Consider the following 21,874-nt stretch of genomic DNA (forward strand, 5'->3'; position numbering starts at 1 on the left):
TGGCAGCCTGGGGGACAAGTCTCAAAACAAAAAAAAAAGAAAGAAAGAAAATTACCTAAATTTAAAGCAGAGTAGATATAGTGACTAGAAAGTCAGTGACATATGTGACATATTTGTGAACATTAAAGATATCCTGGACAGATGAGGCACATAAAAATATAGACAAAATTTTCAATTCACATATAATAGTGTGTTTTATCATTCTTTAATTTTGTGGCTTTTTTTTCTTTGTATTTTTCTTTTTGCTTATCTTCTCTTTTAATAAATAATTTTTGAAATTTTTCTTTTTGAGACAGAGTTTCACTTTGTCTCTCAGGCTAGAGTTCAGTGGCCCGATCACAGGTCACTGCGGCCCCAACTTCCTGGCTTAAGCAATCCTACAATTTCCATCAGCGTCTCGAGTAGCTGGGACCACAGGCATGTGCCACCATGCCCTACTAAATTTTTAATTTTTTGTAGAGACGGTGTCTCCCTATGTTGCCCAGACTGGTCTCAAACTCCTAGGCTCAAGCAGTCTTCCCATTTTAGCCTCTCAAAGTGCTGGGATTACAGGCATGAACCACCACACCTGACCTCAATAAAATTTTGTGGCATTTTAGCAGAGAGGATCATGGGGTATGTAATGGAAAGAACATGGATCTGATGCCAGAAACCCTAGGTTTGTGTCCAAGCTCCATGCTTACTAACTCTGTGACCTGAGTCTGAAGTTACTGAGTCACTAGTAGGGGTACTAGTAGCCTTCTTTTTTTTTTTTAATTGAGACGGAGTCTTGCTCTGTGGCCCGGGGTGAAGTGCAATGGCACAGTCTCGGCTCACTGCAACCTCCACTTCCTGTGTTCAAGTGATTCTCGTGCCTCCGTCTCCTGAGTAGCTGGGATTACAGGCATGTACCACCATGCCAGGCTAATTTTTGTATTTTTAGTAGAGATGGGATTTCACCATGTTGGTCAGGCTAGTCTCGAACTCTTAATCTCAAGTGATCCACCCACCTCAGCCTCTTAAAGTGCTGAGATTACAGACCTAAGCCACTATGCCTGGCCACTAATAACCTTCTCAGTGGATGGCTATGAGGATTAAATGAGATAATATACGTGAGCATTCTTTGTTACTATGAAGTATTTTTTTTAAAGGCTGTAAGATCTCTTTCAGCCTTCATCAGAGTTCCAGTTTTGTGATAATTCAGATTCCTCATTTATTTAGTGGGAAGGAGAACTATGACTGAATAATAGGTTATGAGTTCTCTGCTGACAGATGCTTGTTTTATATCCCATTGCACTTCACATGGAGCTGACGTAGGTACCCAATAAATATTTGTGGGAATAAAGGAGAGGCTGGTGAAAACAGTACCATTTTTCTCCCTGAATAAAGCACAAAAGAAGGTGACTATTGTTGAGTGAGTGACTGCTCTTCACACAGAAATATACTATAATCAGTTTTCATGCTTATTTTCTTTAATGTAAAATTTAAAAGCCCATAAACTGTTAATATGATAGGGTTAGTTAATGGGCTGTCTCTAAAATACATCTGAATTTAGATTACCAGATTGGCCAGCCAGTTATAGTTTCCTTTTCTCATTTCCAGTAAAATGTTTATGGATTTTATTTATTAATAGAGAGAATAGTCTTCCTGTCTTATAAGGTTAGGAGAATACCTCTTCCTATAGAAATTTAATGTCAAGGCCAGGTGCAGTGGTGCATGCCTGTAGTCCCAACTACTCGGGAGGCTAAAGCAGAAAGATTGCTTGGGCTCAAGAGTTCAAGACCAGCCTGGGCAGTACAGTGAGACCTCGTCTCTAAAAAAAATAAAAAAAGAAAGAAATAGAAAGTAGCCAGTGGGGCCAAGTGCGGTGGCTCACGCCTGTAATTCCAGCACTTTGGGAGGCCAAGGCAGGCAGATCATGAGGTCAGGAGTTCGAGACCAGCCTGACCAACATGGTGAAACCCGTCTCTACTAAATATACAAAAATTAGCCGGGTGTGGGGCGCGCGCCTGTAATCCCAGCTACTCAGGAGGCTGAGGCAGAAGAACCGCTTGAACCCAGAAGGCGGAGGTTGCAGTGAGCCAAGATCACATCATTGCACTTCAGCCTAGGCAACAGAGCAAGACGCTGTCTCAAAAGCAAACAAAAAAAATAACCAGTGTACTGAAAAAGTGTATTTAAAGAGCTTAGCTAGGCCAGGCACAGTGGCTCATGCCTATAAACCCAGCATTTTAGGAGGCTGAGGTGTGTGGATCACTTGAGTCCAGGAGGTTGAGACCAGACTGGGCAACATGGCAAAACCCTGTCTCTATTAAAAACATAAAAAATTGATGGCGTATACCTATAGTCCCAACTACACGGGAGGCTAAGGTAGGAAAATCACCTGAGCCTGGGGAGGTTGAGGCTGCAGTGAGCCGTGATCATGCAACTGCACTTCAGCTTGGGTGACAGAGCAAGGCCTTATCTCAAAAACTAAAAATTAAAATAAAAAAAAGAGCTTAGCTAATAATTCTTGGCATTATACTGATAGACATTATACTTTTCCACACCTCAGTTTTTCTGGTTATAGAAGGATAAATCTCCATTTTGTCCTTATTAAGTCAGAGAATATATAAAACATGTAATTTTTTATTTCTTTAAATCCTCTGGGACTTTACAAAGCAAATAAAAATGATAGTGAAAATTTCTTTTTTCTTTTTTTTTTTTTTTTTGAAAAGGGTCTCGCTCTGTCACCCAGGCTAGAGTGCAGTGGCGCAATCTTGGCTTACTGCAACCTCCACCTCCCTGGCTCAAGCGACCCTCCTACCTCAGCCTGCCGAGTAGCTGAGACCACAGGCGAAATTCTCAGATTATTGCATATTTTGGTTAAAAACAGCTTTATAATCTATATTAGTGCTTCATTTACTTCATTTATCATATTGATTGTTTTTTAAAAAAAAATTTCATTGTTTCTTTTCTGTGCCTATGCTTACCCACATATTGATTCTTTTTATATACCCAGGTGCTATACTTGTATTTTTACCAGGACTAGCAGAAATCAAAATGCTTTATGAACAGCTACAGTGTAATTCTCTTTTCAACAACAGACGTAGTAATCGGTAAGCTAATAGCTTTCTATATTCTTAATCATCCATTGCAGTTACCTGTAAAGATATCACCCTCTTTGGACCCTGGAAGAGTACGACTCTTCGAGCATACATTTGTTTATGCCAGCTGGAAATGAACAAACCTATTTGCTGCAGGAAATCAGTTATTCCCCTTTTATTAAAGAAAAATATTGACCAGGTGTGGTGGCTCATGCCTGTAATCCCAGCACTTTGGGAGGCCGAGGCGGGTGGATCACCTGAGTTCAGGAGTTCGAGACCAGCCTAACCAACACAGAGAAACTCCATCTCTACTAAAAATGCAAAATTAGCCAGGTGTGGTAGCGGGCGCCTGTAAACCCAGCTACTCGAGAGGCTGAGGCAGGAGAACAGCTTGAACCTGGGAGGCGGAGGTTGCAGTGAGCCGAATTCACACCATTGCACTCCAGCCTGGGCAACAAGAGTGAAACTCCGTTTCAAAAAAAAATTCTCTTCACATAGCATAGTGACTCAGCAAATTTGCATGTAATTTTAGATGTCAGAGCCCCAGAGAGTGGGGGAGGGTGGGGGAAAGGCAGCGTTAGTAACAACAAAGAAGTCCTACCATTATAAGAGAAAATCATCTTCAGTAGTTCTGATTCCAGGAGCAAGACACACTAGGTGTGTTTTCATATTTAAGAAGAGAACTGTTTGACAAATGAACACTCCCTAAAAATGTAAGAATGAAGTTTCTGAGGTTACATCATTGTTATCGCCTCTCTTCTCTCTCTCTCTCTCTCTCTCTCTTTCTCTCTGTGTTTGTTTTTTTTTTTTTTTTTGAGACGGAGTCTCGCTCTGTGGCCCAGGCTGGAGTGCAGTGGCATGATCTCGGCTCACTGCAACCTCCACCTCCCAGATTCAAGTGATTCTCCTGCCTCAGCCTCCCAAGTAGCTGGGATTACAAGCTCTTCTCTGTATTTAAAGGAAGAATGATTCTTTGCTGGTTAGTTTGCACTAGGCTTGTTGCTTGTAGAATATCAATTATTTATTCCTCCTCATTATTTATTACTGAATTACACTCCAGCATTTTTCCCAAGTTGGTATGAGGTTTTTGGTTCCTAGAACTAAGTAAATATTTTGTCAAAATCAGAAAGGACTTTACCATTTATTTATTTATTTTTATTTTATTTTTTGAGACAGAGTGTCACTATTGTCACCCAGGCTAGAGTGCAATGGCGGGATCTCAGCTTACTGCAACCTCTGCCTACTGGGCTCAAGTGATTCACCTGCCTCAGCCTCCCAAGTAGCTGGGATTACAGGTGCACGCCAACACACTTGGCTAATGTTTGTATTTTTAGTACAGACGAGGTTTCACCATGTTGGCTAGGCTGGTCTCGAACTCCTGACCTCAGGTGATCTGCCCGCCTCAGCTTTCTAAAGTGCTGGGATTACAGGTGTGAGCCACTGCGCCTGGCCAAGACTTTACTATGTAGAAAAGCTGGGCTCCGAGTACAGATTGTGGAGAAGTTGCTAATACCCGAAGTCATAGTAGAAATTCACCCACTGAAATCCAGTTTCAGTGCTATGTGCTAGAATACTTCATGTGCTTTTATTTCCTTCCAGATGTGTTATTCACCCACTTCATTCATCGTTATCCAGTGAAGAGCAGCAGGCTGTGTTTGTAAAACCTCCTGTAGGAGTAACTAAGATTATAATTTCCACCAACATTGCTGAGACATCCATAACCATCGATGATGTTGTCTATGTCATCGATTCTGGGAAAATGAAAGAAAAGAGGTATTCCGTCTTGTGGTGATGTAAGAGAGGGGCTAAAAATGCTTCATGTAGGGAGACACAGTTGTTAATGGCTAATGCTATTAAGCTATATGGGTAACTGTATGAAAAAATACTTTATGAAAACTGCACGTGGATGCGTGAGTGATTCTGTAGCCAAGAGCATGGAGCTTAACATCAAATGAGGATGAAAAGTAATGAATTGCTTTTTCTCTCTTTTTGTCATGTGATTTTATATGTGCTTGTATGAAAAAGGTTTGAATAAAGAAACTGTGTAATTTGGGAAACTCTGCACTTGATGCCACTAAAATCAGCACTAGCTGCTCCTACCAGGGACTCAACTATCCCAGAATATACAGGGCACTGTGTCCTTCTACAGGAGGAAGGTGGTTCATCTATTCTGTCCATGCCAAGCAGTCTTGGCCACATTTTTATAAAATGACTCAATTTTGTATTTTCTTTTTCTTTATAGATATGATGCCAGCAAAGGGATGGAAAGTCTAGAGGACACTTTTGTGTCTCAAGCCAATGCTCTACAAAGGAAAGGCCGAGCAGGCCGTGTTGCATCTGGGGTCTGCTTCCATTTATTCACTAGCCATCACTACAATCACCAGCTTTTAAAGCAACAGCTACCAGAAATACAAAGAGTGCCACTGGAACAGCTGTGTCTAAGGTGACATCTGGTTTTTTGTGTTTTGCTTCCAAAAGGTCTAAATGTTTCTCACTCTGTTAAGTTCCATGTTTTCCTTTTACTTCTAGAAGATATTTGGCTAAGAATGACCGCCAATAATCTCATTTATTTGCAAAGAAAAAGATCCTTAGTGTTACCTTTACCATTCCTTTTACATTTCTGCACATAAAGATCTCTTACATTGCAGAGCATGGCCCTAAAATATAGCTTAAGAATATATATGTAGGGCTGGGCGTGGAGGCTCACGCTTATAATCCCAACACTTTGGGAGGCTGAGGAGGGTGGATCACCTGAGGTCAGGAGTTCGAGACCAGCCTGGCCAACATGGTGAATGAAACTCCATCTCTACTAAAAATACAAAAATTAGCTGGGTGTGGTAGTGCACGCCTGTAGTCCCAGCTACTTGGGAGGCCGAGGAAGGAGAATCTCTTGAACCCAGGAGGCAGAGGTTGCAGTGAGCCGAGATCGCGCCACTGCACTCCAGCCTGGGCAACAGAGCAAGAATTGTCTCTAAAAAAAATAATGAATAAATAAAATAAAAATGAAATTTAAGTAAGAGAATTACTGCCAATTCATGTCTTAAAGTGAACTACATTAAGTGAGAAAAGGCAAGGTACCAAAAATATACATGTTAATAAAAATGTGAAATTGTATGTTTATAAGTTGGCAACTTAAAAAGGAGCTGTATGTGAAGTAAATAAAATTTTATGTATGTTACACTTTAAGTTGCTGATATTCATAATTTGTTTTTTTAAAATGAGAACTCTTTTTCTGGATGAAGTTCATAATTTAAAACACTAGTTTTTGAAGAGCTATCACAAGGCAGGACACAATGCAGATTAATTTTATAAACAATGACTGCAACTTTGGGCCAGGCGTGGTGCCTCATGCCTGTAATCCCAGCACTTTGGGAGACTGGGCCAGGCAGGTCACCTGAGGTCAGGAGTTCGAGACCAGCCTGGCCAACATGGTGAAACCCCATCTCTACTAAAAAAATACAAAATTAGCCAGGTGTAGCGGCACAGACCTGTAATCCCAGCTTCTCAAGAGGCTGAAGAAAGAGAATCACTTGAACTTGGGAGGTAGAGTTTGCAGTGAGCCAAGATCACACCATTGCACTCCAGCCTGGGCAATAAGAGTGAAACTCCATCCCCAAAAAATAAATAAATAAATAAATAAATAAATAAACAATGACTGCACCTTCAGATGTGCGAAGGAATAAGTGGATCATTTAAAATTTTTTAATAAATGCCTTTAATTGTATAGCAGTCAGAACTATCTAAGCTATTCATGTCCAGTTTTTTATTATGGTAAGAATACTTAATATGAGATCTACCCTCTTAACAAATGTTTAATTTTACAACACAGTACTGTTAACTATAGGCATAATGTTGTACAGCAGAGCTCTCAAACTTACTCATTTTGCGAAACTGAAACTTTATACCTATTGGACAGCAACTCTCCATTTTCCCCTCATGTCCAGCCCCTGGCAACCATTCTACTCTCTGCTTCTGTGAGTTTGACTATTTTAGATACCTCATACAAGTAGAACCATCCAGCATTTGTCTTTTTGTGACTGACTTATTTCACTTAACATAATGTCCTCAAGGTTTCATCCACGCTGTTGCATATTGCAGAATTTCTTTCTTTTTTAAGCCTGAATAGTATTCCACTGTATGTGTATATACTGGACTTTCTTTATCCACTCATCTGTCAGTGGACATTTAGGTTGTTTCCATATCTTGGGTATTGTGAATAATATTACAGTGAACACAGGAGTGCAAGTATCTCTGCTTTGCAAGATTCTTTTTTTTTTTTTTTTTGAAACAGAGTCTTGCTCGGTCGCCCAGGCTAGAGTGCAGTGGCGTGATCTTGGCTCACTGCAACCTCCACCTCCGGGTTCAAGTGATTCTCTGCCTCAGCCCCCCAAGTAGCTAGGATTTCATGTGTGCATCACCAGCCTGGCTAATTTTTGTATTTTTAGTAGAGACTGGGTTTCACCATGTTGGCCAGGCTGGGCTCGAACTCCTGACCTCAAATGATCCACCTACCTCAGCCTCCCAAAGTGCTGGGATTACAGACGTGAGCCACTGTGCCTGGCCTCTCTGCAAGATTCTGACTTCAGTTCTTCTGGGTGTATACTTAGAAGTGGGGTTGCTGGATCATATGGTATTCTATTTTTAATTTTTTGAGGAATCTCTATCCTGTTTTTCATAGTGGCTGCATCATTTTACGTTCCCACCAACAATGTGCAGGGTTCCAAGTTTTCCACATCCTTGCCAGCACTTATTATCTTTTGTCATGAACTCTATTTCATAATTCGATCCCACCTTTAAGGAAAGAAGCATTTTGAAAGTTTATAGAGAGAATTTTATTCTGAATATGAGTAAGTTTCAGAATCTGAAAGGGCTTCTGTGGTTTATTGGTAGAAGTAGAAAACACGAGATTTTAAAAATTTGTATTTAAACTTGTCAATTATTCTCACTCACAAGAAATTATTCCTCTGTGTCATCCCACCAGAAATAAAATTGACAAATTGTTACTTTGTTTCCTTTTCAGAATTAAAATTTTAGAGATGTTTAGTGCTCATAATCTCCAGTCTGTGTTCTCTCGGCTCATTGAACCTCCACACGCCGATTCTCTTCGTGCCTCAAAAATACGATTACGAGACTTAGGAGCATTAACTCCAGATGAAAAACTGACCCCTCTTGGGTATCACTTGGCCTCTCTGCCTGTGGATGTGAGAATTGGCAAACTAATGTTGTTTGGGTCCATCTTCCGCTGTTTGGATCCTGCTCTCACCATTGCTGCCAGTTTGGCTTTTAAGTCTCCGTTTGTAAGTAAACAACATTCATCTAAACTGGAGTCTCTGAGAGGACGACCATAGGTCTCTAAGGGGACCATGGGGGAATCAAGGGCATGTGAGCCCCCTAAAAATTTGCTTGTGTGTTAGATGTGAATTTTTTAGGGCACATCTGCATGGGAGGGAGAAGGTCAAAAATAAATTTCTGAAAAGACAAAGACAAATAAAACGAACAAAAAGATTTTTTAGGGAACAATGTCATCCAATTTGTTCTTTATTTCATTACTGTCTGCTCTTTATTCTTTCCTTCTTTCTATTTACTTTAGTTTGCTCTTCTTTTTCTAGTGTCTTAAAGTAGAAGGTTAGGTTATTGTTCTGAGATCTTTCTTTTTTATGTAAGCATGTACAGCTCTCAGTTTTTCTCTAAGGACTATTTTAGCTGTGTCCCATATGTTTTGGTTTTCCTTTTCATTCATCTCAAAGTATTTTCTGATTTTCCTTTTTATTCTCCTGTGACCCTTTATTATTTAGGCATGAGTTGTTTAATTTCTATATATTTGTGAGTTCGCAAAATTTTTTTCATTATTGATTTCTAATTTCAGTCTATTGTGGACAGAGAACATATTTGTACTATTTCAATCCTCTTTAAAATGTATTGAGCTTTGTTTTATGGTCAAGCATATGGTCTATCCTGAAGGGTGTTCCACGTATACTTGAGAAGAAAGGATTTTCTGCTGTTAGGTGGAGTGTCAGTCTGCCTTTTTTTTTTTTTCTTTCTTCATTTAAAAAAATCTTTTTTACTGGTCCTTTCATGATAAGCAATCTGCCTTTATTTTTATCGTGGCTTATTTTATCTAGTTAGGGGAATCAATGGATGTATTCATTTTCTTCAGTTTTAATGTTATATGTCATCGAATTATAAACTCACAGATCTGCAAAAAGATCTTAGTCCAGCTCCCTGACTTAACAACAAATTATAAACCAGCTGGTCCAGTGGTAGTGAGTTATGTCAATTGATTGTTGAGACTTGACTAGTCTTTAAAAAAAGAAAGAAATGACAAAACCAAGAACCAGAAGAGGTGACATAACTTGCTGGGGGTACACAGTATCAACCTTGTGAACAGGACTTCCATTGCCTTTTCCCAAATCATCTAAACCAACCTCTCGCTGACCATTTTCTTTTATTGGGATCAAGAAAGACTCATTAGAAATGTCGATGTCTGGTGTGAGGTTCCGTGGTATAATGGTGAGCATTCTGGACTCTGAATCCAGAAATGTTGATGTCTCCCTTCGTTTAGTGATCTGAAGAAAAAACAAAAGAAAAGAGAGAGAGAGAAGAAATGTTGATGTCATCCTTGCCCAAAACTGAGCACCTGTCCTTTGCTGGACTCTGTAAACATAATATTAATCTCCCACGTGCAATCCTTTTCCCACTGGCCTGTCTAAAAAGGAAGGAATTTTACTTTCAAGTAGAAACTAAAATTTTACTGCTGTTATATTAGTTATAAGATATTTAAATATACAAAAATTAGAAGCACTACGGTTGGTTTAGAATGATTTTCAGTGGTGTTGCAGCTAGGGCATTGGTTTAGATTGCCATGAGAAACTACTGAAGCTCATGCTGGTATCTTTAGAGCCTGAGAAGGCAGAGAAATATCATTGGATTAATGAATTAGTATGTGTAAAGCGGTGAAAATTTACTTCCCTGCTGATTTTACACATTTGTAGGGAAAAGGAAGACCTGTAAACATTTGTAATAAAATAAGAGGATTCTTCCCAGTGTAGATTTTTAAGTAAAACAATAAATAAGAGTAAAACACTAGTGTGGGTATAGTAGCAAGGGAGATTCAAACGTAGAAGATGAACAAGAATCTGTAAAATAAAGAACACAGATAACAGAATGTTAGGTTTTAAATGTAACTTTAGAATGAGTGGCTCTTTGATGACTCTTGCCACTTGGAACTAAAAGACCCAGAAGAGCTTCTTTTGGGTGGGCAGGCAGACTCACAGAGCAAAGACTGTGAGCTTGCCATTTACCATCATAACTGCCTTTCATTAGCTGACCCACTGATTACACTTTTCCACGCAAAATCCTTTCCCAAGGCATCTGGCTTTAGCAATAGGAAAATGCCATTTGAAACCTCAGATAAAAAGTGTCCTGTAGGACCTGGGGTGTGGTGGCTCATGCCTATAATGCCAGCACTTTGGTAGGCCGAGGTGGGCCAATTGCCTGAGCCCAGGAGTTCAAGACCAGCCTGCACAACATGAGACTCCATCTCTACCGAAAATTTTTAAAAATTCGCTGGCATGATGGGGCACACCTGTAGTCCCAGCTACCAGGGAGGCTGAGGCAGGAGGATTGCTTAAGCCTGGGAGATCAAGGTTGCAGTGAGCTATGATCGCACCACTGCACTCCAGCCTGGGCAACAGAATAAGACCCTGTCTTTAAAAAAAAAAAAAAGTGTTCTTTAAATCTGATTTTTCTCCCTCCTTTAGGTATCTCCCTGGGATAAAAAAGAAGAAGCTAACCAGAAAAAGCTGGAATTTGCATTCGCAAACAGTGATTATCTGGCCCTTCTACAAGCGTATAAGGTAAGCATATGACCTAATAGCTTCGTTTTATTCCATGTTGGCGCTAAAGACTGAGTAAGTTCAGTTTGATTTTCTCCAAAATTTAGGGATGGCAGCTAAGTACAAGAGAAGGTGTGCGTGCAGGTTATAATTACTGCAGACAAAACTTCTTGTCCGGAAGAGTTCTGCAGGTGAGTTGTGTCTGTGGCTTTTTCTTCATTTTGTATTAGAGTAGCTCACCAGAGGGTGCTGCGACTTTATCTTATGTGTCCTGTCTTAACATTGCAAATGTTATTTCTGGAGTATATTTGGCTTTACCAGCCGGGTAAAATGGACTCCTGCACTGTGATATCAGGCTTTCTGTGCTGAACCTTTCCACTGACCTCCTTTTCCTCTTTGTGGTGAATTTTTGTTTACTTATGTGGAGGATAGGGTAGAACATAGGCACTCTGAAGACTGCTGTTTACTGGAAGTCAGTTTTTTCAGTAATTACACCAGTTGCTTTTTCATTTGTTTGTTTGTTTGAGGCAGAGTCTCCTTCTGTCACCCAGGCTGGAGTGCAGTGGCGTGATCTCGGCTCACTGCAACCTCCACCTCCCAGGGTCAAGCGATTCTCCTGCCTCAGGCACCTGAATAGCTGGGATTACAGGTGCATGCCCCCATGCCCAGCTAATTTTTTTGTGTTTTTAGTAGAGATAGGGCTTCACCATGCTGGCCAGGCTGATCTTGAACTCCTGACCTCATGATCCACCCACCTTGGCCACCCAAAGTGCTGGGATTACAGGCATGAGCCACCACGCCAGGCTACACCAGGCATTCTTAACCGGAATCTCTGAGCCCCTGAAATTGTATACAAAATTGTATGCTTATGCATGTGTGCGTTATTCTGGAGAGACGGACCATAGCTTTCATCAGCTTTTCAGAGGGGTCCATGGCCATCTCTAATCCCCTTACCCTCTCCCCAAAACCAAAGAACTAATACTGAACCAGATTTTGTTATTTTTCTTACATCTATCAGAACCTACTAAGTATACAAGAAAATGTTTAGCCGGGCTTGGTGGCTCATACCTATAATCCCAGCACTTTGGGAGCCTGAGGATTGCTTGAGCCTAGGAGTTTGAGACCATCCTGGGAAACATGGCAAAACCCCATCTCTATAAAAAATACAAAAATCAGCCAGACCTAGTGATTTGGGCCTATAATCCCATCTACTCCAGAGGCTGAGGTGGGAGGATCACTTGAGCCTGGGACGTCAAGACTGCAGTGAGCCATGAACGCCCTACTGTACTCCAGCCTAGGCCAACAGAGGGAGATCCTGTCTCAAAAAAATAAAAATTAAAAATGTCTTATCTTCTGTATAATGTAGAGACAGGGCTTCTGTCCCCTGTTGCAACAGTGTTTTAGGTGCCCTTCCAAAGTGGGATGAGGCCAGGGACTATGGCTCACGCCTATAATCCCAGCACTTTGGGAGACCGAGGCAGGCAGATCACTTGAGGCCTGGAGTTCAAGACCAGCCTGGCCAACATAGCAAAACCCCATCTCTACTGAAAATACAAAAAATTAGCTGGGCGTGGTGGCTCATACCTGCAATCTCAGCTACTCAGGAGGCTGAGGCATGACAATCACTTGAAACCAGGAGATGAAGGTTTCAGTGAGTTGAGATTGTGCCATTGCACTCCAGCCTGGGCAACAGAGGGAGACTTTGTCTCAAAAAATAAATAAATAAATAAATTCCAGAGTGGTATGAGAAGTCAAAATAATGATGGCACACATCTTTGCAAAGCATATTTTACTCAAAGATTTTGGGGCCCTGCACAGTGGCTCATGCTTGTAATCCCAGCACTTTGGAAAGCCAAGGCAGGCAGAACCTTTGAGCCCAGGAGTTCAAGACTAGCCTGGGCAGCATGGCGAAACCCCGTCTCTACAAAAAATATAAAAATTAGCCACACGTGATGGTGTATGCCTGTGGTCCCAGCTACTTGGGAGGCTGAGAATCAATAATCAAAGGAGGGGTATTTATATGTACAGGGTAATAAGAAATATTTTCTCAAGTCATTAAGATGCTTAAATATAAGATGAGGATATTTCTTTTAAATTATATTTCCTACTAAATTTATTTATTTATTTTTTGTTAGGCTATGTGTAGATTTTGCTGTGACTTATGAGGTCCATCAAACAAGAGTTGCGTCTTTTCACTAAACTCCAGCTTAGATTGTAGGATTTTTTTTTTAAGATTTCAATTAAAACCTTGTCATGAAATAGAAACTGTGGTATATTTAACTCCTAGTTATATTATAGTTATCCATGTACACTTGAGACATTCCAAGAAAATACTTAAACCATCATTGATAGACAGGGTAGTGTTGCTTAGCTTTCAGTTCCTTAAATGATTATTATCTCCTTCTCTTTGTCTGATATGCAGCCCATGTGAGAACAGTAGCCACAAAAGAAAGAAGTTTGTACTTTCTTTCTCACATTTGTGCTCAACCACTAAAAGGAGTGTCTGAATCTTAAACCACAGCCAGGCGTGGTGGCCCACGCCTGTAATCCCACCACTTTGGGAGGCCAAGGTGGGTGGATCACCTGAGATCAGGAGTTCGAGAGCAGCCCGGCCAATATGGTGAAACCCCCATCTCTATTAAAAATACAAAAATTAGCTGGGCATGGTGGCACGTGCCTGTAGTCCTAGCTACTCAGGAGGTTAAGGCAGGAGAATCGCTTGAACCCACGAGGCAGAGGTCGCAGTGAGCCGAGATCGTGCCACTGCACTCCAGCCTGGGCGACAGAGCAAGACTGTCTCAAAAAAAAAAAAAAAAATCTTAAACCACTTAATGATGTCCCTATTCCTAGGAAAAGATATGAGCCAGCAAGACCATAAGGAAAGAGAAAGAGGAAACATTCTGCTGAGTTCCACCGAGAGCACGAACCACTCTAGGCCTGAGTAAGGAACTGAGAGGACAGGAGCAGCAATGCAAGTAGGAAAAGCTAGACAGTAGACAGTGCCGCAGCGCTTGGAGTTGGAATTCCAGTCAAAACCAGCCGCATTTTTTGCTGTCCTAAGAATTTCATGGAAAATCAGGCCTACCCAAAATCCAATGAAAGTGTTTAAAATTGTAATCTAGAGTGAAATAAATGATCCTTGGATTTACTGAATTTTTGCATTTCTGCATAACTGTTTCACTGTGCCTGCCAGTTTGTGTAAGTGAAAGCTGCTTCTTGGAAATGACCAGACAAGATCCTCTTCCTATCTGAGTGATGAATCCGCTTGAGCCTCATTGCTATCCCCTGAAATAATGCATTTTCGTAGTCACTCATTTTTGTAAGACTTAACACTGTTATGCTGATGCCCTTGCTTAAAGGTTTTTCCACTTCTTTTAGGAAATGGCCAGCCTCAAACGACAATTCACGGAGCTGTTATCGGATATAGGGTTTGCAAGGGAAGGGCTCAGAGCAAGGGAAATTGAGAAAAGGGCCCAAGGAGGAGATGGTGTCTTAGATGCCACAGGAGAAGAGGTAAAGAATGTAGAGTTGGTTCTTGTTTCTCTTTGATTAGCACCTAAATACGATCTTAACCTGAGAACACTTGTAGACATTCTTCACTTAAGCCTTATGAGCAGTGGGTTAATGGCATTCTTGATTTTCTACTTTGCGCAAATAAATATCAGCTGACCTGGCACAGTGGCTCATACCTATAATCCCAACACTTTGGGAGGCTGAGGCAGGTGGATTGCTTGAGCTCAGGAGTTCGAGACCAGCCAGAGCAACATGGTGAAACCCCACCCCCACCCCCATCTCTGCAAAAAAATTAACCAGGCATGGTGGTGTACCACCTGTCATCTCAGCTACGTGGGAGGGTGAAGTGGGAGAATGATCTGAGCCCAGGAAGCAGAAGTTGCAGTGGGCTAAGACTGAGACACTGAACTCTAGCCTGGGTAACAGAGCTAGACCCTGCCTCAAAAAAAAAAAAGAAAAAAGTATAAAAAAATTTTTTTAAGTGTCAGCTAACACTCATAAGAATAGAGGGGGCTGGGCACAGTGGCTCATGCCCACAGTGGCTCATGCCTATAATCCCAGCACTTTGGGAGGCCAAGATGGGCAGATCACCTGAGGTCGGAAGCTCGAGACCAGCCTGACCAACATGGAGAAACCCTGTCTCTACCAAAAATACAGGCATGGTGGCACATGCCTCTAATCCCAGCTACTCGGGAGGCTGAGGCAGGAGAATCGCTTGAACCCAGGAGGCAGAGGGTGTGGGGAGCTGCCATTGCACTCCAGCCTGGGCAACAAGAGCGAAACTCCGTCTCAAAAAAAAAAAAAAAAAAAAGAATAGAAGGTTTTCTGCTCATCATTGCTGTTGTTTTTGGTTTTTAAATTTCATGCTGCTTCTTGATAAATTCATAAAAGGTAGAATAGACTTCCGGTAGAATTTTCTTAAATCAGGCCAGCATTTTTTCTAACACAGGACAGTTTTTTTCTATAACTATAGGAAGAGCACTTCTGTAAGATGAACCTGATGCCCCTGTGTTCCAAGTGCAGTTAGCACTTCCTGGAGATTCTGAACATCTCATGAACCAGAATTTTTTTCTCCATTTATACTTCGGAACACTGGCTTTGTAACTTTGCAAAAGTCTAGAAAGTCATTGTAGGCTCCTTGGAATGGGTCCAATGTGACTGTGGTCCAGTAGATTTGTTTTTTACTTAGAAATAGTTTTTCTAGCAAAGAGATAGAAATTAGATGCTCTTTTTTTGCTTTAAGGTAGAGACCAAATATAATAAAATGGTAAATTCTACGGCACAGACATAACCATATTAGAGCCAGACACAGTGGCTCACGCCTGTAATCTCAGTACTTTGAGAGGCTGACACAGGCAGATCACTTGATGTCCAGAGTTAGAGACCATCCTGGCCAACATGGTGAAACTCCGTCTCTACCAAAAATACAAAAATTAACTGGGCATAGTGGTGCACGCCTGTAATCCCAGCTACTCGGGAGGCTAAGGCAGGTGAATCGCTTGAACCTGGGAGTCAGAAGTTGCAGTGAGCCGAGATGGCGCCACTGCACTCTGGCCTGGGTGACAGAGCAAAACTCTGTCTCAAAAAGAAAAAAAAGAGGCTGGGCATGGTGGCTCACGCCTGTAATCCCAGCACTTTGGGAGGCCGAGGCAGGCAGCTCACCTGAGGTCAGGAGTTCGAGACCAGTCTGATCAACGTGGAGAAACCCTGTCTCTACTAAAACTACAAAATTAACTGGGTGTGGTGGCACATGCCTGTAATCCCAGCTATTTGGGAGGCTGAGGCAGGAGAATCACTCGAGCCCAGGAGGCAAAGGTTGCAGTGAGCCGAGATCACGCTACTGCATGCCAGCATGCCAGCCTGGGTGACAGAGCGGGACTCCGTCTCAAAACAAAAGAAGAAATAGCCATATTACTTGTTAATTAATGCTGTACTTCTCTCATAGGCAAACTCAAATGCTGAGAACCCCAAGCTGATATCAGCAATGCTGTGTGCTGCTTTGTATCCAAATGTAGTGCAGGTAACAAAACATTTTTCCTAGATCCTTCCATTTTTTGTTTGATTTGTAGCCAAGTGATATAAGTTAAGATGTGCATATTAATCATCTTAAAGAGATATATACACATGTGTACGCACACACACACCCTTTTAAACTTAGCATACGTTTTCACTCCTTCAGTTCCCCAAATCTGTTGGGATACATTATTCAATAACACATTTATTGTATAAAATTTTTAATCCTTCTGACATATGATATTCCAAAAATTAAAATAGACATAAATGTCAGTCGGCCAACCTATATGTAACTAACTTTCTATGTTAGTTGGAAACTTGATTCAACTACAGTTTATCTTACGCCCTCTACTCTGGACTAAAAGTAAATAGCCAGGCATGGTGGCTCACGCCTGTCATCCCAACACTATGGGAGGCCGAGGTGGGCAGATCATGAGATCAGGAGTTTGAGACCAGCCTGGCTAACATGGTGAAAACCCGTACCTACTAAAAATACAAAAACTAGCTGGGCGTGGTGGTGCGTACCTGTAATCCCAGCAACTCAGGAGGCTGAGGCAGGAGAATTGCTTGAACTCAGGACGCAGAGGTTGCAATAAGCCAAGACCATGCCACTGTACCCCAGCCTGGGCCACAGACCGAGACTGTCTCAAAGACAAACAAGTAAATAATAAGGGCCAGGTGCGATGGCTCACGCCTGTAATCCAAGCACTTTGGGAGGCCGAGGCGGGCGGATCACCTGAAGCCGGGAGTTCGAGGCCAGCCTGACAAATATGGAGAAACCCCATTTCTACTAAAAATACAAAATTAGCCAGGCGTGGTGATGCATACCTGTAATCCCAGCTACTCAGGAGGCTGAGGCAGGAGAATCGCTTGAACCCAGGAGGCGGAGGTTTCGGTCAGCCGAGATCACGCCATTGCACTCCAGCCTGGGCAACAAGAGCGAAACTCTGTCTCAAATAAAAATAAAAAATCAGTGCTTTGCCATAAGACTACCTGTGGCCAGACTACTGGAAATGCTACCTGAGTGTGCTCTTGGACTTTTACCTGAGTTTTGATTATTCATCCCTAACAAGGCACCATTTTCCCCAAAGAGTTTGAATTTGGCAGAATACTGAATCATATTTCAAAGCCTTCACTTTTTTTATTAAATCCTCAGTTAACGTCTGACTGATTTATGGCTCATTTTCTGCTTAGCACTTGTATGCTTTTTAAACCATTTGAAATGTACTTTTAAAAAATTGTTTGTGCTTTGTAGTGTGGTTATGAAAGGGAAAAAAAGTCATTTGGATATAGATTTACTGGTTTTGCTATCATACTCTAGTAATGTAAGGTCTTACCGTTGGTGGAAGCTGGGTGAAGGGTACAAGGAACTCAGTACTATTTTGCCACTTCCTGAGAGTCTATAATTATTTCAAAATAAAAAGATTATTTAAAAAAGAATGTGGGGGCCAGGAGCATTGGCTCATGCCTGTAATCCCAGCACTTTGGGAGGCTGAGGTGGGCGGATTGCTTGAGCTCAGGAGTTTGAGACCAGCCTGGGCAACATGGCAAAACCCTGTCTCTAAAAAAAGAAAAAAGAAAAAGAATGTGGGGAAAAAATCATGTGGAGACTTAAAATGTAGAAACAAAGAACATAAATGTGGGATAAGAAGTTTTAGGTAACAATATAGTTTTGAGGCTAAGCCAAAAAGGAAAAGGTGATGTATCCGACTGTATATCTAAGAACTCATCAATAAGAAAGACTTGGGCCCTGCTCTGTCACCTGCCATTGCTCCCCAGGCCCCGAGTGGTTCACGGAGCAATAAAGACAGATTTCAGGTGCCAGGAACTTGCACCTCCAATCCGAGATGCTATGTTCAGCAAAGGCTCCGTGGTTCTGGCCTACAATGGCGGCCTGGACACCTTCTGTATGTGGCTCAAGGAACAAGGCTATGACATCATTGCCTACCTTGCCAACATCAGCAAGAAGGAAGACTTCAAGGAAGCCAGGAAGAAGGCACTGAACCTTGGGCCCAAAAAGGTTTTCATTGAGGACATCAGCAAGGAGTTTGTGGAGGAGTTCATCTGGCCAGCCGTCCAGTCCAGTGCACTGTATAAGGACCGCTACCTCCTGGGCCCCTCTCTCCCCAGCGTCTGCATCACCCGCAAACAAGTGGAAATTGCTCAGCGGGATGGGGCCAAGTGTATGTCCCACAGTGCCATGGGAAAGGGGAATGATCAGGTCCAGTTTGAGCTCACCTGCTACTCACTGGCCCCCCAGATTAAGGTCATTGCTCCCGGGAGGATCCCCAACTTCTACAACCAGTTCAAGAGCCACAGTGATCTGATGGAATATACAGAGAAACATAGGATTCCCATCCCAGTCACTCCGAAGCACCCATGGAACATGGATGAGAACCTCATGCACATCAGCTATGAGGCTGGAATCTTGGAGAACCCCAAGAACCCAGCACCTTCAAGTCTCTACATGAAGATCCAGGACCCAACCAAAGCCCCCAACACCCCCAACATTCTCAAGATTGAGTGAAATAAGGGGTCCCCGTGAAAGTGACCAGCATTAAGGATGGCACCACCCACCAGACCTCCTTGGAGCTCTTCGTGTACCTGAATGAAGTCGCAGGCAAGCACAGTGTGGGCCATATTGACATCGTGGAGACCCGCTTCATTGAAATGAAGTCCTGAGGTATCTACAAGACCCCAGCAGGCACCATCCTTTACTACCCTCATTTAGACACTGAGGCCTTTGCCATGGACCAGGAAGTGCGCAGAATCAAACAAGGCCTGGGCTTGAAATTTGCTGAGTTGGTGTACACCGATTTCTGGCACAGCCCTGAGTGTGACTTTGCCTGCCACTGCATCGCCAAGTCCCAGGAGCAAGTGGAAGGGAAAGTGCAGGTGTCCATCTTCAAGGGCCAGGTGTACATCCTCTGCCAGGAGCCCCACTGTCTCTCTACAGTGGGGAGCAGTGAGTGTGAACATGCAGGGCAGTGGTGAGCCAGCCAGTCGATGCCACCAGTCTCATCAACATCAATTCCCTCAGGCTGAAGGAATATCATCATCTCAGAGCAAGGTCACTGCCAAATAGACCCCTGTACAATGGGGAGCTAGAGCCGCCTCACTTTGCAGATCCCCCAAGTACAGGCACTAATTGTTGTGATAATTTGTAACTGTGACTTGTTCTCTCTGGCTAACAGTGTAGTGGGGCTACCGGGCCCCAGCTTTGTTCCCTGGTCCCCCTGAAGCCTGTAAAAGTGGTCATCAAAGGGAAGGGTGGGGGGCAGCTACAGTGGGGAGCTATAAAATGACAATTTAAAAAAAGAAAAAGAAAAAAAGACTAAGGCCGGGCGTGGTGGCTCACATCTGTAATCCCAGCATTTTGGGAGGCCGAGGCGGGCAGACCACCTGAGGTCAGGGGTTTGAGACCAGCCTGGCCAACATGGTGAAACCCCATCTCTACTAAAAAATACAAAAATTAGCTGGGCGTGGTGGTGAGTGCCTGTAATCCCAGCCACTTGGGAGGCTGAGGCAGAAGAATAGCTTGAACCTGGGAGGCGGAGGTTGCAGTGAGCAGAGATCGCACCATCGTACTCCATCCTGGGCTACAGAACATGACTCTGTCTCAAAAAAAAAAAAGACTAAATAAAAGATCTAATAGAACCTAATAGAAACGTGGGCAAAGGACATGACTGAACAGATAATACATACACAAAAATTATATTCAGTGTTACTAGTAAGAAGAAATGCAAATTAAAACAGCAAAGAAGGCCGGGTGCAGTGGCTCACACCTGTAATCCCAGCACTTTGGGAGGCTGAGGCGGGCGGATCACAAGGTCACAAGGTTCAAGAGCAGCCTGGCCAATATGGTGAAACACTGTCTCTACTAAAAATACAAAAAAAAATTAAGGAGGCGTGGTGGTGGGTGCCTGTTGTCCCAGCTACTCGGGAGGCTGAGGTAGGAGAATCACTTGAACTCGAGAGGCGGAGGTTGCAGTGAGCTGCAATTGCATCACTGCCTCCAGCCTGGGCGACAGAGCGAGAGTCCGTCTAAAAAAAAAAAAAACAGCAAAGAAATAGCCTCTTTTTACTTTTTAAATTGGCAAAACTGGGCTGGGCAGAGTGTCTCGTGGCACTTTGTAAGCCTGAGGTGAGAAGATCACATGGGGCCAAGAGTTTGAGATCAGCTTGGGCAACATAGTGAGACCTTGTCTCTACAAAAAAAATTTTTTTTAATTAGCCAGGCGTGGTGGTGCATGCCTGTAGTCCCAGCTACTTGGGAGGCTGAGGTGGGAGGATAACTGGAGCCTGGGAGGTTGAGGCTGCAGTGAGCCGTGATTGTGCCACTGCACTACAGCCGGGGTGACAGAGTGAGACCCTGTCTCAAAAAATAATAAATAGGCAAAACTTTTTAAAAATTATAATACTGCCAGATGTGGTACCATGCACTGGTAATCTCAGTTACTTGGGAGGCTAAGACAGGAGGATCACTTTAGCCTAGGAGTTCAAGGCTACAGTTAGCTATGACTGTGCCTGTAAATAGCCACTGCACTCCAGCCTGGGCAACATAGAGAGACCCTATCCCTAAAATAAAAAATAGGCCAGGTAAGGTGGCTCATACCTACAATCCCAACATTTTGGGAGGTCCAGGTGGGAGGATTGCATAAGGCCAGGAATTGAAGACCAGCCTGGGCAACATAGCAAGATCCCATCTCTACCAAAAATAGATTAAATAAATAATTGTTTGATAATAATGCAAATAAATAAATATAATGCTGATGCTGTCATGAACCCCCCAAAATGAGTACTCTTACTCTGAGTAGGAATATAAGTTTATACCCCCTTTCTAGATAGCAGCTTTATTCCTAGGGATTTGTTATTAGGAAATAATTAATTGCAGATATGTACAAAGATACAGTGGGAGAATATTCATTTCAGCACTGTTTATAATTGCAGACAATCTAAATTTGAAATAACAGGGAATTTATTGGTTAAATTATTATAAATTCTTACGACAAGGTCTTATATATCCATCGAAAATTATGTTTTAGGAAAATATGTCACAACATAGAAAAATGTTCTTAATATATTAAGTTTTAAAAAGTAGGTTATAAAAAAAGATTCTATTTTAGTTTCAAGATATGTTTATTTTCAAGATATCATTGAAAATACATCATTTTCAAGCTATTTTATTTATATTATGTGTTTATGGTTTTTTCTTTTTATATATAAAAATATAAATTTGGAAGAGAAGATTAAAATGATATTTACTGGCTGGGCACAGTGGCTCATGCCTATAATCCCAGCACTTTGGGAGGCCAAGGTGGGTGAATCATGAGGTAAAGAGATCGAGACCATCCTGATCAACATGGTGAAACCCCATCTCTACTAAAAATACAAAAATAAGCTGGGTGTGGTGGCATGCGCCTGTAGTCCCAGCTACTCGGGAGGCTG

At 42.3% G+C, this 21,874-nt stretch overlaps 1 protein-coding gene and 1 pseudogene across 1 annotated transcript in view; both read left to right on the forward strand.

The window, feature by feature from the left end:
* Positions 1–21,874, forward strand: part of DHX57 (DEAH (Asp-Glu-Ala-Asp/His) box polypeptide 57) — a 75,336-nt gene that overhangs the window by 43,619 nt on the left and 9,843 nt on the right. The window contains exons 14-21 of the mRNA XM_011997328.1: positions 2,981–3,077; positions 4,665–4,838; positions 5,308–5,508; positions 8,086–8,362; positions 10,826–10,921; positions 11,008–11,091; positions 14,279–14,413; positions 16,359–16,433. Of these exons, the coding sequence (XP_011852718.1) occupies positions 2,981–3,077; positions 4,665–4,838; positions 5,308–5,508; positions 8,086–8,362; positions 10,826–10,921; positions 11,008–11,091; positions 14,279–14,413; positions 16,359–16,433 (1,139 nt within the window). The remainder of the gene's footprint in view (positions 1–2,980; positions 3,078–4,664; positions 4,839–5,307; positions 5,509–8,085; positions 8,363–10,825; positions 10,922–11,007; positions 11,092–14,278; positions 14,414–16,358; positions 16,434–21,874) is intronic.
* On the forward strand, positions 18,279–19,593 carry LOC105551915 (annotated as a pseudogene).

This window comes from Mandrillus leucophaeus, unplaced genomic scaffold, assembly GCF_000951045.1.
Source record: "Mandrillus leucophaeus isolate KB7577 unplaced genomic scaffold, Mleu.le_1.0 Scaffold538, whole genome shotgun sequence".
Taxonomy (NCBI): domain Eukaryota; kingdom Metazoa; phylum Chordata; class Mammalia; order Primates; family Cercopithecidae; genus Mandrillus; species Mandrillus leucophaeus.